Raw genomic sequence first — 14936 nt, 5'->3', positions numbered from 1 at the left:
TTGTGCGCGAGAATGCTTATAAGTCAAGCTTCTGAATTATTTAGATCAGTAGGCTACTTTATTATGTAAACGTGTTAGGGACCCATAAAGACAAAGAAAAGAAATCAGTTCAGATCAGTTTGTTTTTATTTTTAACCATCACAATTCACAACGAAAATAATATTGCCAAAACATAGCAGAGGTCCAGAAAAAGGTAGAAGCGACAAAACGTGGACGTCGTAAATGTGAGTATGTTTTGCAACTGCAAGTAGCCTAATTGAGGATTTGTGTGATTTGATTAGAAAGAAAACTAGAAATTAATCGAATATCGACCATATCCGGGATAACACGAAACTGTTGTATAATTTGGATACTGCGCATTGACAACAAGTTGTGGCTTGCGTTATAACTTGATTGATATCTTCTATTACATTACAGTTGCTTTTCAAATGGATGAACTTTTTTCAACGCTAGAAATCGCATTGGTGTTGTTTTACTGTTTCCTATTTCTTCAAAAGCAACTGACGGGAAAGTAAGCAGACCTAGAGAACCTATCAAGCACTTGAACAACCTTTCTTAGCTGGTTGAATTAACAAAACTTAAAACTTTTCCAACCACTTTTTTCAAGTGTAGGTACTTTGCTCTCTATCATCGAAAACTAAATCAGTGGTCGAGGAGTCAAGTGGCTTACAAAACAAATCTGCAGGAGTTGGTTTTTGATGCTAGTCTTTATTATTTTTGATGCAACAAATTACTAGAATAAAACTTTCAAAAGTGATTAAAATATCTTAAGTTAAAAAATATCAAGTTCGATTCTTTGTTATTACAAACAAAATTAAAGTTCGTTAATTTAAATGTTGCGGCAAATTACAAATTTTGGCTTTGCTCGTGTCACAGAGAGTGTCATGTGCTGTTTAGATCTTTGGTATTATGCTATTTCAGTGCTTAATCTACTCTAAACCAACTTAGACTTCAGTATTTGCATTTAGTTGTTTACTGGTCCAATATAGTATTCAACCAGTTGTAAGTAAGGATTGGCTCAATGTCTTATTGAAGTAGGTATTGGAAGCAATGGTGTGATCTGCATCTCGATGACAGCAACAGTGGTGGAACAGGAAAATTTAACCAGTGAGCATTCTATAAAGTTTATAAATTGAAATTTAACTCTAGTCTTAGGCTGTATATGTATATGGGAAGTCAGGAGGAGTATAAGCTCTGAACTTGGTTGATGAATGATATTATAATGGTGAAGATGATGTCAGAATATAACTTATGTTTGTGTTGATTTAACACAAACAAAATAAATTTATCGCCTTTTTCAATGCAACAAAGTGTTTAAATTTTTCAATAGGTTTATTACATGATTCACAATAGCCTACAGCTTACCTTGCTTTGCATTTTTAGTCTACAACTTGGACATTAATAACTCACGCAAATTTTTTAGTAATTTAGTTTGATATATGGATAGAAGTAACAACCACCTTACTTTGTTGCAGATGCCATAGCTCCTTGGGTACTTCCAGGAATTTTGTTCACTCTATTTTTATTCTGTCTTTTTTGGAAATATCATTTTAGAAGTTCAAAGGTGCACGTTAAAGTAGATTAAAAACATATAGCTGTTGTACTTGATAACGTATTCATTCAAATTTGCGAAAAGTTCTATATTTAATCAATATTAGTGTTTATACAAATCTTCCATTAATAACATTTATTTTCACCAAATATTTTTTAATTGAAACAGCATGATATTATCCAAGATGATAGCTGACTTATTTGGCTTTTGGTAGGCTTTATATTGTGGAAACTGCAGAAGCATACCGAGTAGCTTACTGGATAGGATATCAACATCCCAATTTGCTACAGTCGATCGCATCTTAAATTAAAAAAACGTTTTTCCTTTTTTCACGTCCTGCTTTTTTGCCAATTTTGTAGTGATCTTTAGAAAGGTCGTTGGTTTGACGCTGCATCAGGGCTTTTGGTTCCAGGAACTTTTGAATTTCCGCTATCGCAGTTTCCTGATACCTTAAAATTTCTTAAAATTTGTATATGGCGATACTGCTCGGAAAGCTTTCGTAGTAGCAAAATTAACGCGGCTTGTATTAATTTCTGTGTTACAACTTTTGATTACCTACGTTCAATGGAATACGCTTTGCTAATTTTGCTGAAGGATCTGTATTTGTCATTTTGGTTTGTGACGTTTTTTCTTTTCATGCTTTAAGAGGTGTTCCAAAACCTTCACGTGTAAGATTCAATGCATGTTCCAGATTGACAACAAGGTCAGAGGAATGAAGAGCTTTGAAGACGAGATGGAAGCAGCCTCTTCCGCTGATTCAATGAAAGCTCTCCTTGGCTCGCAATGCATTCTAACAAAGGAGGATAACCACAAAACGATAAAGTTCGTTATCGTCATGGTTACTTACTCGTCATGAAATGAATTGTGACGCATCCACACTACTTATCGTATTTATGTCATGCTATAATTCAATCATAAAACTGAATCGTAAGTGGATAACAACGAAAGATGGCAAATATTTATGAACTTTTTACTAAACAACGTCAAGAATGCACAAATATTATCAAAACTATTGACTTGACACATTATTGTTATTTGGTATTTAGCATTGCATATTGCACATGGCGATCTATACTACTGGCCATACCATCGTGGCAACAGCCAAATAATGTGGGGGCCTATTAAGTTTTGGCAACTAACAGATATTAGGCGTAAAAAAGGCGTCTTTGCATGATTTATTACTAACAAACAAATACTTCTGGATTAGAAAACGAATTTTAACATACTGAGTGTTTTGAAAGTTGGGTCACTCTTGATTTCATGTTCCTTGATTCTGTTGATACCTTGATTGATTCTCATTGTATTCTTAACATGTAGCTATTGTCCTGCTTTCTTGCCACTTATTTAATCATATTACTACATCTTAATTACCTTTTGGCACTGTATTTACAATTTTTAGGCTCAAGACATTACTTGACCAACAAAAATTGCTGATTATATGTTGTAACACTTATCTCAGTTGGTAAATTGAATTTTCGTATAGGCCCCCACATTATTTGGCTGTTGCCACGTTGGGATGGCCAGTAGTATAGATCGCCATGATATTGCATCATTTGTATACGAGTAAGTCTCTTATTTTGTAAAAACAACGCAAGCAAAATATCGTTTATATAAAAATCAGTTAAATGTATATAGACAATTGCCGCTATTTGAGAAAAAATAAAAGTTATTTTCTATAATTGTAATTATCAAATCATGAAATAATTGGGAATATATTTTGTCAAACAATCTTAGTTCTTTGATTTTATTATTATGCAGCTCAGCGAGTAAATATGTTCAAACCAACGACGTGTGGATTGGAAGTCGTGCAAACAGCAGCAATAAGAATAATTTTAATCAAGTATCTCAAACTCAGCAAACAGATTCGTTTCTCACGACTCAACCAGCCGTTCAATCAGTTGCTTCGAGCAAGATGTAAGTGCTTTAGCTTGACTACTTCTAAAACAAAATTGCAGAAATGTTTTCGTCTCCTTCTTCTAGTAGTGTTGCACCCAACAAGGTAGGCTACATTTACGGATCTCACTTTCGAAATGCTGCATTTTGTTTCTTGTTTCACCGCTTCAGCGCCATAACATATGAAAGAAACTATGAGTGTTAAGAAATCAGGAAAGCTTAGAAGATGAACCAAAAGCAAAATGTTAACTCACTGCTGCTCTGATATGTAATCTCAGCACCACAAAGTGAGATGCTTTGATTTGGGTTCCACCTTGTAAACCGTGATCTCTCTCCGGTTAGTTTGATCTGCAACTTGATATTTATCACTGTGATCTCACTTTTGTTGTGTTTCCAGGGTTACGTTAGTGTTTGGATTTAGGTTTGGATTACTTTGAAGTGTAGGATTTGAATGTAGTTTAGAAACTAAGTGCATGATTTGCGTTCATAGACGAACAATCATTCGCTTATATTTTCTAACGCTTTGCTAAAGATGCAAATGATTTTTAAAATGTTTAGATTGCATAGCTAAGTTCAATCTGTATTGTTGAAATCACTCTGTTACTGAAACTGCATCTTCTAAAGAAGCATCATTAAGTTTTCTGAATAGAATGAAGTATATAGAATAAGCAGAAAATTAATTCTTTATAAAACATTTAAGCTACAAATTTAATGTAAAAGTTAATATACAATGCTTGTTCACCGTTTCACTTAACCACGGCCATGTGAGCACCATCTTGCTCTTTCCCCCGAAATCCACTAGTGGGCCCTTATGTTTGGTGGTGGCTCTTAAAAATAGGCAATGAAAGCGTTGTGACCATAAACTCTTTCACTGTATGGAAAAAATTTACAGTCCTCATTTCAGCAATGAGTAAACAACTTTTAAGATCTTTTAGAAAAAAAAGTAAATATGCCGACAATACAGTACGGTAGCGGAGGTGGAAAAAACTTGGGAAAGGACAAGAGTTTTCACAAAACAAAATCCATAAGATAAATAGACAATGCAACACGTCATGTGCAAAAAAAAATAAAGCTGGATAGGAGGTGTCGGGGTCTTGCCCCCGACAATTTTTGACAAATATAATCTTGTTTTGGCCATTTTTGGCGCAATATATTTTTTTATCAAGATACACATTGCATGTAACCATAGGTTGCTTTGCATGTAAGTAAATTCATCAAATAAAATTGGATTTGGGTAGAAGGTTTGATTTAAAATGTTAGTCTACCAGTTAAAAAAAATCATTCGCGAGCGGCGCGGTACACGGTTAACACAGCCCTGCATTTGATATTAGGCTTACACAGTTTAGATTTTTGCTTCATTCATTACGTGAAATTTCCTTTCTTGTTTTATTTGCGATTAATTTTGTCAACCAGATTGAAATCCAAGTATGTTCAAACCAAAGAAGCTCGTTTGAAAGAAGACTTGAGTAAAAAAATTGTCTTGCTTCAAGTATCAAAACACCAACAAACTGAGCCAATGCAATCTACGGCAATTCCTGTCCGCACGAAAAGTACAGCAGTCCAGACATCCCAAGTAAACAATTGCAAGGTAAATTAGCGGTATGAAGGGCAAAAAAAAACAGACTTTCATTGAATACGATCTTTATACCACTATACGCCTATTTTGTTTTTTTGTAACATCACTGTTTTGTTAAATCTTTTTTATCATATTTGGACTTTTGCAATAAACAGTAAAGTTGAGAAGCCTTGTTTTGATGTTACACTTTCGATTTCTACTTTCTTTACAGCGCTGTAGCCTACCCGGTAACTGAACGAGTGGGTACATAATTGGGTTCACAATCTTGCAGCCTATACCATGATCGTGACGCCACATTGTTTACTTTTTGTGTGTTGGTGCCAAGCTGCAACTTTAATTGGGTCAAAATCTGACAAAAAGTGGTCTACGAGAGACTCTAAACCACGTCTAGGTTTATAGCAGTTAACACGTATTTCTTACATGACAAACTCGAAACATAAAGCACGAATGGATGTGTTGCAAAAAATTAATTGAACGCGACTCGACGGAAGGTTTAGTGAATACCCTGACCAGTCAACCCGCATCTATTTAAACTTATCATCAAGTTCATCCCTTTAAACAAGCCACGAAGGGGATACAGTTACCACTCAACTGAAAGTGGACACACGCATCCCACACAATTGGACAATATATTCACAAGCTTTCAAGTCACTCGCCTTCGCTGTGAAGAAATGTCCCTTGGTTGACGAGCAGTGCTGCCAAACTATCTCTCCCACTCGAAACTGCTCGTGCGAACATATCATTTTCGAAACAGGCAGTTTTATATTTATAAGTTATTAGATCATCTCAAATAGCAAATCAAGACTGCAGACGTTGAATCAATGTAAAAAACGGTTGATTTGCTGTCTGGGAAGTGATGTAATCTTTTAAGGCTACCAATCAACTTGTTGATATGCGTCATTAGGACCACGAACATGTATTGCACTCAACCAAAGTTGAACCGACGTTTTCAAAATTTGAAGATAGAAACATTCAAAAAGTTGGAATTGGATGTAACCTACGAAACAGCTCCTTGTCCTTTCTTCCTTCCCTTCCGATCAAAGTGAGTTCTAAGTCTGCTTTACCGATTGCGTAGCATGTTTGGTTTTGCAAAATATTTAAGTGAAAAAAGGTAAAACAAAACTAAACATTTTTAATGTTTTTACTAATAACTTAATTCTTGTAGTCAAAACAAGCTAATGCACTCACCAATATTCCAATTGTAATAAATATCAAAAAAATGAAATATTTTCTGACAGGTGTCAAACCCATAATAATGCTTAATATGAACGACTCAGTTATATGAAAACAAATTCGTTTGCATTGTAACAAATTCTTCTTTTTGCAAGCGTGCTAATTAACAGACCATAAACCGTATCACAAACGATTGCATTATTTTGCATCTACCAATAGAGTAGCAACTCTTCGACAAAAAGCCTTTGGTCCAATCATTCTGGTCGACTGTATCAGAGACAGATTATTTTTGAGTAACCTCTTGGTGTAGTCATGGAAAACACAGCAAGGTTAAGTTGGTAACAGGATAAATCCTCCACCCGAAACACATTTCAAGATATTTGTTTTTACTTTGAAGAAATTTCGCAACCCATTCTTCCAGGATTGTTTAAAAGCCCTTTTTGCCGTATTTCGATTTCAGAGTTTCAGCAACAATTTATAACATTCCTAGTTTTTGTGTTGTGAAGGAAATGTATATTAAATTTATAACAATTCGTGCAATGCTTACCAGCGTTTTTATTACTTGAAATTTGTGCTGATCCAATATACTATTCCAGGACAATCCTGTGATGATGCAGCCTGTTTTGCAGGAATCCATTCAAGTTGGTGAGTGTTACCTTTTGATCTTCGAAGTTTTCAATATTAGAATATTTAACAAAGGAATCGTAAGTAGCTACTGTTGTAAAACATAAATCAATTTTTAAGACAAAATAAACAAACACGGAATGAAGTGAGCAACACTTTTTAGTTATTTATACAATTTTCCCGATCAATTAGTTGCAGAGTCATATAACCTACAAATAGTGTGGCAGCAACAACTAATGCATTGCTATTACTCGGTTGTTCAGTCTTGCTGAGCCTTTTATTTTTGTAATAGCCAATTTTCTTTAAAATTTCAAAGTGAAAAGTTTTGAAAACTTGTCATCACTTTTTTCTTTTTTTTGTGCAATAAAATTTAAATCGCCTTTGTTGCTAGCGTTTATTGTAATTTAGTTTGTAATTTATCAGTGGCTAAACCATTTTTATTTAATGAAATAGTGTACGTGACTGCACAGGCGTGTGCATGAATGTGTGGTTAGATTTATTTTATAGGGTGGTGGCTGACTAGATGCTGACGGCTTATGGTCTTTCCCTACCATCCTGATTGCGCCGTAATCAAACCAACAGCTGTAACTTACAATGCATTGCCTTTACTTTTCATTTACTCTGCTTGTTTGTTAATTGCTTATATATGTGGCGCTATTGAAATGAAATAAATTGACTTGACTACAATTGTTGCAAAATAAATTGACTTGACTTCAATTGTTGCAAAATAAATTGACTTCAATTGTTGCAAAATAAATTGACTTGACTACAATTGTTGCAAAATACTGTAAATTGACTTGACTTCAATTGTTGCAAAATAAATTGACTTGACTTCAATTGTTGCAAAATAAATTGACTTGACTTCAATTGTTGCAAAATAAATTGACTTGACTACAATTGTTGCAAAATAAATTGACTTGACTTCAATTGTTGCAAAATAAACTCACTTGATTTGCATTGCTGTTACTCGGTTGTTTAATGCTCCGAATGTAAAATTGATTTGCATCACGTAGGGAACCACCTTTGTGGCACCGAGAGATCCCCTAGATCTGATGATGTTAGAGCAGTCGTCCAAGAAACTTTAATGGAAGAGAGGAAGAGGAACAAAGATAGATTACGAAATATGATAAAAGCAAAAAATTTAAAGGTGAGATTTGACTGACGAAAAATGACATCTTAATTAAGTTAAATATTTGTTTGTACTTATTTGGTAGCCTACATCCACTCGGTGTGCCATCGTTTTATTCCGAGTGATTATTGATTTAAATAACACACATCTGACACATTTTTATGAAAATTGAAAAAAATTACTTGTATCAAAATATGCTCAGTGCTAAACTTTACTATCAGCCATCTGCTTCTACGCTTACCTCTGTTACGACAACAATACCCCTATTCAGCATAAGCAGCACTTTCTTATATAGAACCTTCTCAAACCTTCCAAAAAAATAAGAAGTGCATAACAAAATGACAAGTTCCTTTAAAAATTTATTTCGTTGATGCTTTTTCCTGAGGACTAGCTTGTGTTCAGTACAGATGAAGTAGGATGCTAAGCCAGCCACGTCTAACAAGAAACACACCAGAGGCCGACCTGAAGTTCCTTGTTTCATTGCGTACTCATCTGGCAACGTATCTATGATGTCATTTCCACCGTTGATTTTGTCATAATCAGATATGTCAGAGAAGAGCATAGAAATGTTCGAATCAATAAAGGCAGCAAAGAAGTTATACTTTAAGAATCTCCATGTAACATGAGCAAAGATGAATTACAGTTATGCAGCCTGTTAGCGTTGTAAAAGTATGCTTCTGAACAGAGTTTAAAGGATTTTGTTAATACAGTAGCTTGGAGACTAATAATTAGAAAGTTATGGCGCCACTTGTGAAACGCATGCTCATCATGACATTTGGATGCGGTGATACAAACATTTTATTTTCTGCTTATCTTTAGTGAATGTTGCGCTTTAATAATATTTTCAGGTCGAAAGCAAGCCCAAAGAAGGCAGTGGGGGTTCTATTGCAGAGTGCCACTCCACTCCAAACAATCACCCGTTGGAATGTGAACATTCCGACGCTTTTACAACGTCAAGCAATGAAAGTTCAGCTACCAGCCATAGCCAAATCAAACTCTCAAATGGTTTTCAGTCAACCAAATCAGGAATGGGAAACATTAACGGCCTCAAAAGGTGGTTTTTGACTTTCATGACAACTGGTTGCTCTGTAACAATGGTTTACATACTATGTAACTTTGGACAACTGTTTTTTTTTGTTTTTTTTTTTCAGCGACCATGCACTCAAGCATTAAACTTTTGTAACTTTCTCATTTGAATGTTGTCATAAAAACTGTGAGCAAACAGACAAAAATGTTTAAGTCTCAAATTTCCTTTTATTGCATTTTCATTTCACAGAAACAAAACCAAAAAGGAAAAAAGACACGAAGAAAATTCCAAACTAGAAAACGGCTTGAAGAACGCAAGAGAAAAATTAGACGCAATTTTAGGTTTAAAAGAACCTGAATGCTTTAGTCCTGCTTATAAGAACTATCAGGTATTTTTTAGGTATTTTTATAAACTTAAAATAAATCCCTGATCTGTAAATGTTATATCTATAATTGGATGGTTTATATCTTTCTACAATGTCGCAGGCATGCTGAAATGTCTGCTCTACGACTTCACATAATAATTAAGACAATTCCTTCGCACATTTTTAAAAGATTGAAAAACGTTCTTGCAGTTAATTTAAATTACACAAAATAAGGAATTTTCACCATGTCAGTTTAGTTCATAAACTCAACAATGTATTTTATAACTTTTATTTGATTAAGCTAATTAATTTCGGTGTTAATATTCATAAAAATGAAATTTTAGTTCAATTGTGTAAATTTGCTAATATATTTGAGAGGTGTTAATTCCACACTGAGTGGTAATTATTTTACAATTTAAAACAAGTCTCCATCATTTTGTTTATAAGCAAACAATTGTTAGTCTTAATCGCACCTCTTATTGAAGTCACCCAAAAACTTCACAAGTTTAAATGCGTTTTATTCCACCAGGCCGGCAACAGCCTTCGTTGGAAGCAACAAAGTAGGTCGGTCCAAGAACTCGACGATGAGGGATGACGTCATCATATTCGAATCAATACTTTGGGTTGGAACATCGAAATGACGTCATCACATCCGCTGATGCCAAAGTTTGAATTTTTGTGCTGGATTCGTATCAGTGTTAAACACTTTTTTTTTTGAGAATTATTAAAATAAAGTTCAACCAGCCTCATGTTTAAAAAGAATATATATTTCGCTACATAATGAGCATCTTCAGTTCTTATTCAAATAGAATCTGTGTTAAACAGTGTTAAACACTGAAATCTAAGATCACATTACAAAACTTGCACAAAAGTGCTGCCTCTAAAGTCTATCAAAAGCACATCTTTTAAACAAGATTGGATGATGGTATGTTTATCAATTCCAGCGGTTTCAACGCATTATATGCTTTATTTTTTATTTCGCAAAGTCAAGCTAGTAAGCTATAATTTTGCACAATCATTCCGTACACGACAGCGCTGTAGTAGAATATTTGGCCTTCACAGAAGCTCTGCATGGGCTGCAAAACGATTGAGCAGCAACTGCTGTGTTAGCAGCTGATAAAAAATATTTCCTTCAACATACTGCCATAACGCAGTAAGAAGGGAGCTTTTGTAGCTATCATAGTAAGCAAAAAACAATTTTTACAAATTCTAAAACTTTTCATCAATCCACTGGCAGAGGAATCATAAGGAGTTCAGGAAGATATCATGCTGAATTCCGATCGGACCTTCATAAAACGTTCAAACAAAGAAGATATCTTCACTTTGTGTTTTACATTTGACTGAAGTGCTTTGGTCGTGCTTCACTGGTTGCATTGCAGTGAGGTCTCAAGCGTTATCCAACAGTTTGAGATAGTTGGACGCTTTTGGATAAACTTAATTAAACATTTATTTTGAAATAGGCTTCGTCGGTAACGTAACCTGCTTTTGTTTTAGCCTACTACGTCGCTGTTGTATGCTTTGTAGCTGATGCTTTGTAGCCGATAATAACACCGATGTTATGTCTCAGAAATTTGAGTTGTCTGAGTTTTGTTACTAAGATTCCTGTTTTGTTGTAGGTGAATAAAAATTTCTGCATTTGTGACATGATCTGTGTATAAAATCCAAAACATTCTTCTGTAAATCTAAATGCTACCTTCTCTAGTGACTTCGATACCGCATATCATGCAAGAAAAACGAGTTAATATAAGTTTAAAAATTACATTTCTATAAAACGTGAGAATAAAATATGAGCCGTGTCGCTTGACAAGTGAATTTAAATTGTACATTTTTGGTAATACCGGCAGGCAAAATAATATCATACAAGTTATTTATAAACGTCTTTGGGCATGAGCTATGGCAAGCAAGGATATGCAAAGTCCGGCCCCCGATGCGTTTTCGTATGGCCGCGCCTGCTGTTGCATAATGTGTTGTTTTTGGCCCACAAACACACAGAAATCATACAAATTCAACTTGCATTTAAAAAAGTTAATTAAAGATAAAAAGACAAAATTTTTTCACAGGCAAGAGAGAAAAGTTAGAATCATTATTGCGTCTTAAAAGTGCACTGCAACGAAAATATATAGCTTTTGTATTCATAGATCTTTATGAGAAAAAGCGATTTGTAGCAATAAAATTTTTTTGGGGTTTGTCATTAGCTCAAAAATCTAATAAAAGGGATATTGATTTAAAGGATTCTGATTGGTCAAAATCTTTGATGACGTACTTGGTTGTTCAGGCAGAATTCAGAACCACTAGTTTGCATACAAATAAACTATAAACAAGTGGGCTACATATACAAAGAACAATTTTATACTTGAGTTTTACGCGTTGAGATGGTTTTTTGTATGGCTCCCGGTTGTAGTAATAGAAGAAACATGAAAGGGGTACTATTTCATCGTTTACCTCTGAATAATCAAGACAAGCTTAAGAAATGGATCTCTGCGATGAAACTCAAAAACCCACCAGTCAACAAGCACTGCCGTATGTGCAGCGACCATTTTCTGGCCGGAAGTGGCTATGCTTACGGTGCCGTAGATGTAGCCGTTCTATGCCTTTTTTAATCTTTACATCACTTTCACCGCGTATTCGCGCTGTTGCTGCACATTTTTCTTTTACCTTCTCTTCAAAGTAAAAGACGAACAAATGAAAAAAAGTGCATTTATAACTTCTAAATTCAACTGTTTTGGCTAAGTGCATCAGTGGCGCGTTCGATCTTTGTCTGGCTCATAATACCAAGGATATTAGTTCGATACCACCAGGAGGTGTTTTTCTTTTAAAGTAAATTCTAACCCGAAGTGACTCAATCGTTAGACTGCGCATTTTTTGTGGCCGTGTTAAGTTTGCTTTTATTTCTGACCATCACAACGTAAAACCAGTATATGACAAACATAGCAGAGGTCTAGAAAAAAGTAGAAGCGACAAAACGCGGACATTACAGCGTACATGATACAAAAGCAGGACAATCAGTTTAAAATATGGCACGGTCGCAACACCTTAATAAATTTTTATAAATTTAGAATTTTTTTAAAGAAATAAACTCACTAGCCTTTTTTTCTCTTTTTCTAAATTTATAAAATTAAAATTTTTATCTGGCTACTGGCAACATTCATTTTCCATTATTGTTGGCATGATGGCACAATTTCCACACCGACACCATTTCAATTCTTCATCCGACTGCTGTCGGAGCTGGCACTGTCGTAGCTCGAATCCGAATCACAGTCATCTCTGTCAAAGCGCTGTCTTTTTGGTTCAAACAAAAATCCTTTTTTGAATTCAGACATCTTTAAAGATTACGAATTGTGCAAGCACGTTTTAACGTTCGCGTTTTGTCGCTTCTACCCCTTTCTCGACCTTTGCTATGCTGACGTGTATTGTTTTGATATGATGGTCAGAAATAAAAAGAACTCAACTGAACTGTTATTGTATGAAGCTACCAACTGAGTGAACAACCAACTACGTCATAAGGCACATAGCGCCATCCGGTGGCTGATTTTCTTTTTGTTATATTTGCCAAACAAAAAAGTTTATCAAAAAAATTTTTCAAAAAAGGTAATACTTTAACACCAAAGAATTAACAAAAAAATTTTCATTTTTCATTTCAGGTCCCCTTTAATTGAGAAATCAGCTATTATTATCCTGAAGACAGTAAAGAGTATAGTAATGACTATCAGTAATTGGCGAGTGTTCATTCATTTCCTTGCTTGCAAATTCAACGACCATTTTCGAGATTTTGCCGCAAAATGTAAAAGGATGACTTATATTGCTATTCTTTTTTTTTTTCTGCGTGAACCCTGATGAGGCTTCGGTTCGCCTGCAGCTAATTGAGCTCCTCTGCGACGGCGAAGCCGACAACACCTTTCCCTCCTGCTTTTTACAAGCAGCTGGATTAAATAAAATTCTACCAGCTCATTGGCCGAGTGGTTTCGGTCCTGGTTCTGGTAGATTTTAAATCGATTCCAGGTCGGATCAAACCAAAGACTTTGAAAACGGTACCGATTATGTTCTTTCTTGCATAACGCAGTGAGGATAAGTCGGGTAATAATCTGGTGACATCGTAAACCTGATATAAAATTTAAAACTAAACCCTGTCTGTAAAAGACCTTAGCTGTTGTAGAGCGGCAATAAATAAAACCTTTACATTGTTATTATTAAATAAAATTCCAAACATGCGAACGCTTTGCAGAGAAAACGTTGAGCTTGTTCGGATCAACATATTTGTGTGAGCAGACGTGTCTCGGTTATGAACTTGAACAAGAATCGCTTGAGATCAAAACTGAGCGACTCTCGCATGTGTGAGCGTGATGTGTAGGCTTGTCTACCATTAACCTCGAATCAGACTTGCCCTGGGTATTGAAATCAAGACGTCAGTTTCATCTTTCACATCAACACAGCTGTGTTTTACAAAATTTCTGAGTGCTTTAATTTATAACGGAAAAGCTGATGTGATAACATACCACATCTCGTGGTATGTAACTTTTATAACCAAATACTTAAACCTGCATATTGCTTTGTGGTATGAAAATAATATTTAATACCACGATATTACTACAGTAGCTAACAGTAGCGTAGCCAGAAATTTTGAAAGGGGGGGGGGTTTGACGACCCAGCGACGAGGGTCTGGGGGGCCTCCCCAGAAAATTTTGAAAAATTACTTTTAATTTGGTGCATTCTGAGAGCATTTTCAACAAAGATGTGGTTATGAATATTCTTGTAAAATAGTGCTGTCCGGTGGCATAGCAAAAGGATAAGATCATGTTTTCTTCGGCATTTTTCGGAAATAAAGCTAAGTCTCTATGTTTTCTTGTTGCCAATTCCTGGCTGAGATGTTTGAATGTTTGGTATTGGCAAAACATGCTCTTTTAATGCAATTTTGTTTAAAATTAGGCAATTTTTTTTTGACTAAAAGCATCATTCTCAATATCGTGACTTCACACGCGTGCCAAAGGGGGGGGTTGTAACCCCCAACCCCCCCTTGGCTACGCCACTGATAGCTAATGCACTATTCTAGCAAAGTAAGATATCAAGATTGTTGGCCGGCGGGCACTTCCGCATTATCATATTTGGCCCGCCTGGAAAAAAGTTTGGACACTCCCTGAGCTGTGACAATATTACCATACTAAGTGGGTGAACGAAAATATTTTATTCTACACTATAAAAGCTATAGTAATGTACACGTTTCTTTTGTGTTTTCTCAGTTAATCTCTCTGACCTATTTAGTCGAGGCTGACTCTACTGAGTGACAGTGATTAAATCACTAAGAATCAGTATTATTTGAAAATGATTTCTTTAACTTAGTTGATGTGATACTGATACCACGCATTAAACAATACAAATTTCCATCAGTGAGTATGAGTAGGCTATTATGTTAATTTGTTCAAGTATTTACATAACAATCTAAGCTATGTATACAGTAGAATAACAAAAATAATACTGTAATTAAATGTGGTCTAAACACAAAGCCACAGGTAGCTCACTTCAAAACTAAACTGAAGCAGCCTACTTTGAAATGAACTGTCTGTTCACACAATGCCTTTGTCTGGATTTCATTTCATTTGGAAT

General features: G+C 35.1%; 1 protein-coding gene across 1 annotated transcript; it reads left to right on the top strand.

Annotated features, from left to right (window-relative positions):
• The first annotated feature begins 952 nt into the window (after positions 1 to 952).
• LOC145787741 (uncharacterized) lies at positions 953 to 11061 on the top strand. The gene is made up of 11 exons (XM_082599549.1): positions 953 to 1107; positions 1476 to 1564; positions 2244 to 2374; positions 3311 to 3466; positions 4859 to 5033; positions 5926 to 6063; positions 6791 to 6839; positions 7832 to 7965; positions 8796 to 9001; positions 9224 to 9362; positions 9868 to 11061. Exons 1-11 carry the CDS (start codon positions 1071 to 1073, stop codon positions 9931 to 9933), a joined length of 1320 nt encoding a protein of 439 aa, XP_082455675.1. The 5' UTR covers positions 953 to 1070; the 3' UTR covers positions 9934 to 11061.
• Positions 11062 to 14936: the final 3875 nt, after the last annotated feature.

The sequence above is a fragment of the Aplidium turbinatum genome, chromosome 18, assembly GCF_918807975.1.
Source record: "Aplidium turbinatum chromosome 18, kaAplTurb1.1, whole genome shotgun sequence".
NCBI lineage: Eukaryota > Metazoa > Chordata > Ascidiacea > Aplousobranchia > Polyclinidae > Aplidium > Aplidium turbinatum.
The sequence above is the reverse complement of the archived record's forward strand: the minus strand, read 5'-3'. Positions and strand labels throughout refer to the sequence as shown.

Excerpts from the sequence above, each read along its gene's own strand:
- LOC145787741 (XM_082599549.1), top strand. The coding sequence starts at position 1,071 with ATGACAGCAACAGTGGTGGAACAGGAAAATTTAACCA. Across the intron at positions 1,108-1,475 it reads GGAACAGGAAAATTTAACCA|ATGCCATAGCTCCTTGGGTA; the intron begins GTGAGCATTCTA and ends ACTTTGTTGCAG. Across the intron at positions 6,840-7,831 it reads GCAGGAATCCATTCAAGTTG|GGAACCACCTTTGTGGCACC; the intron begins GTGAGTGTTACC and ends TGCATCACGTAG.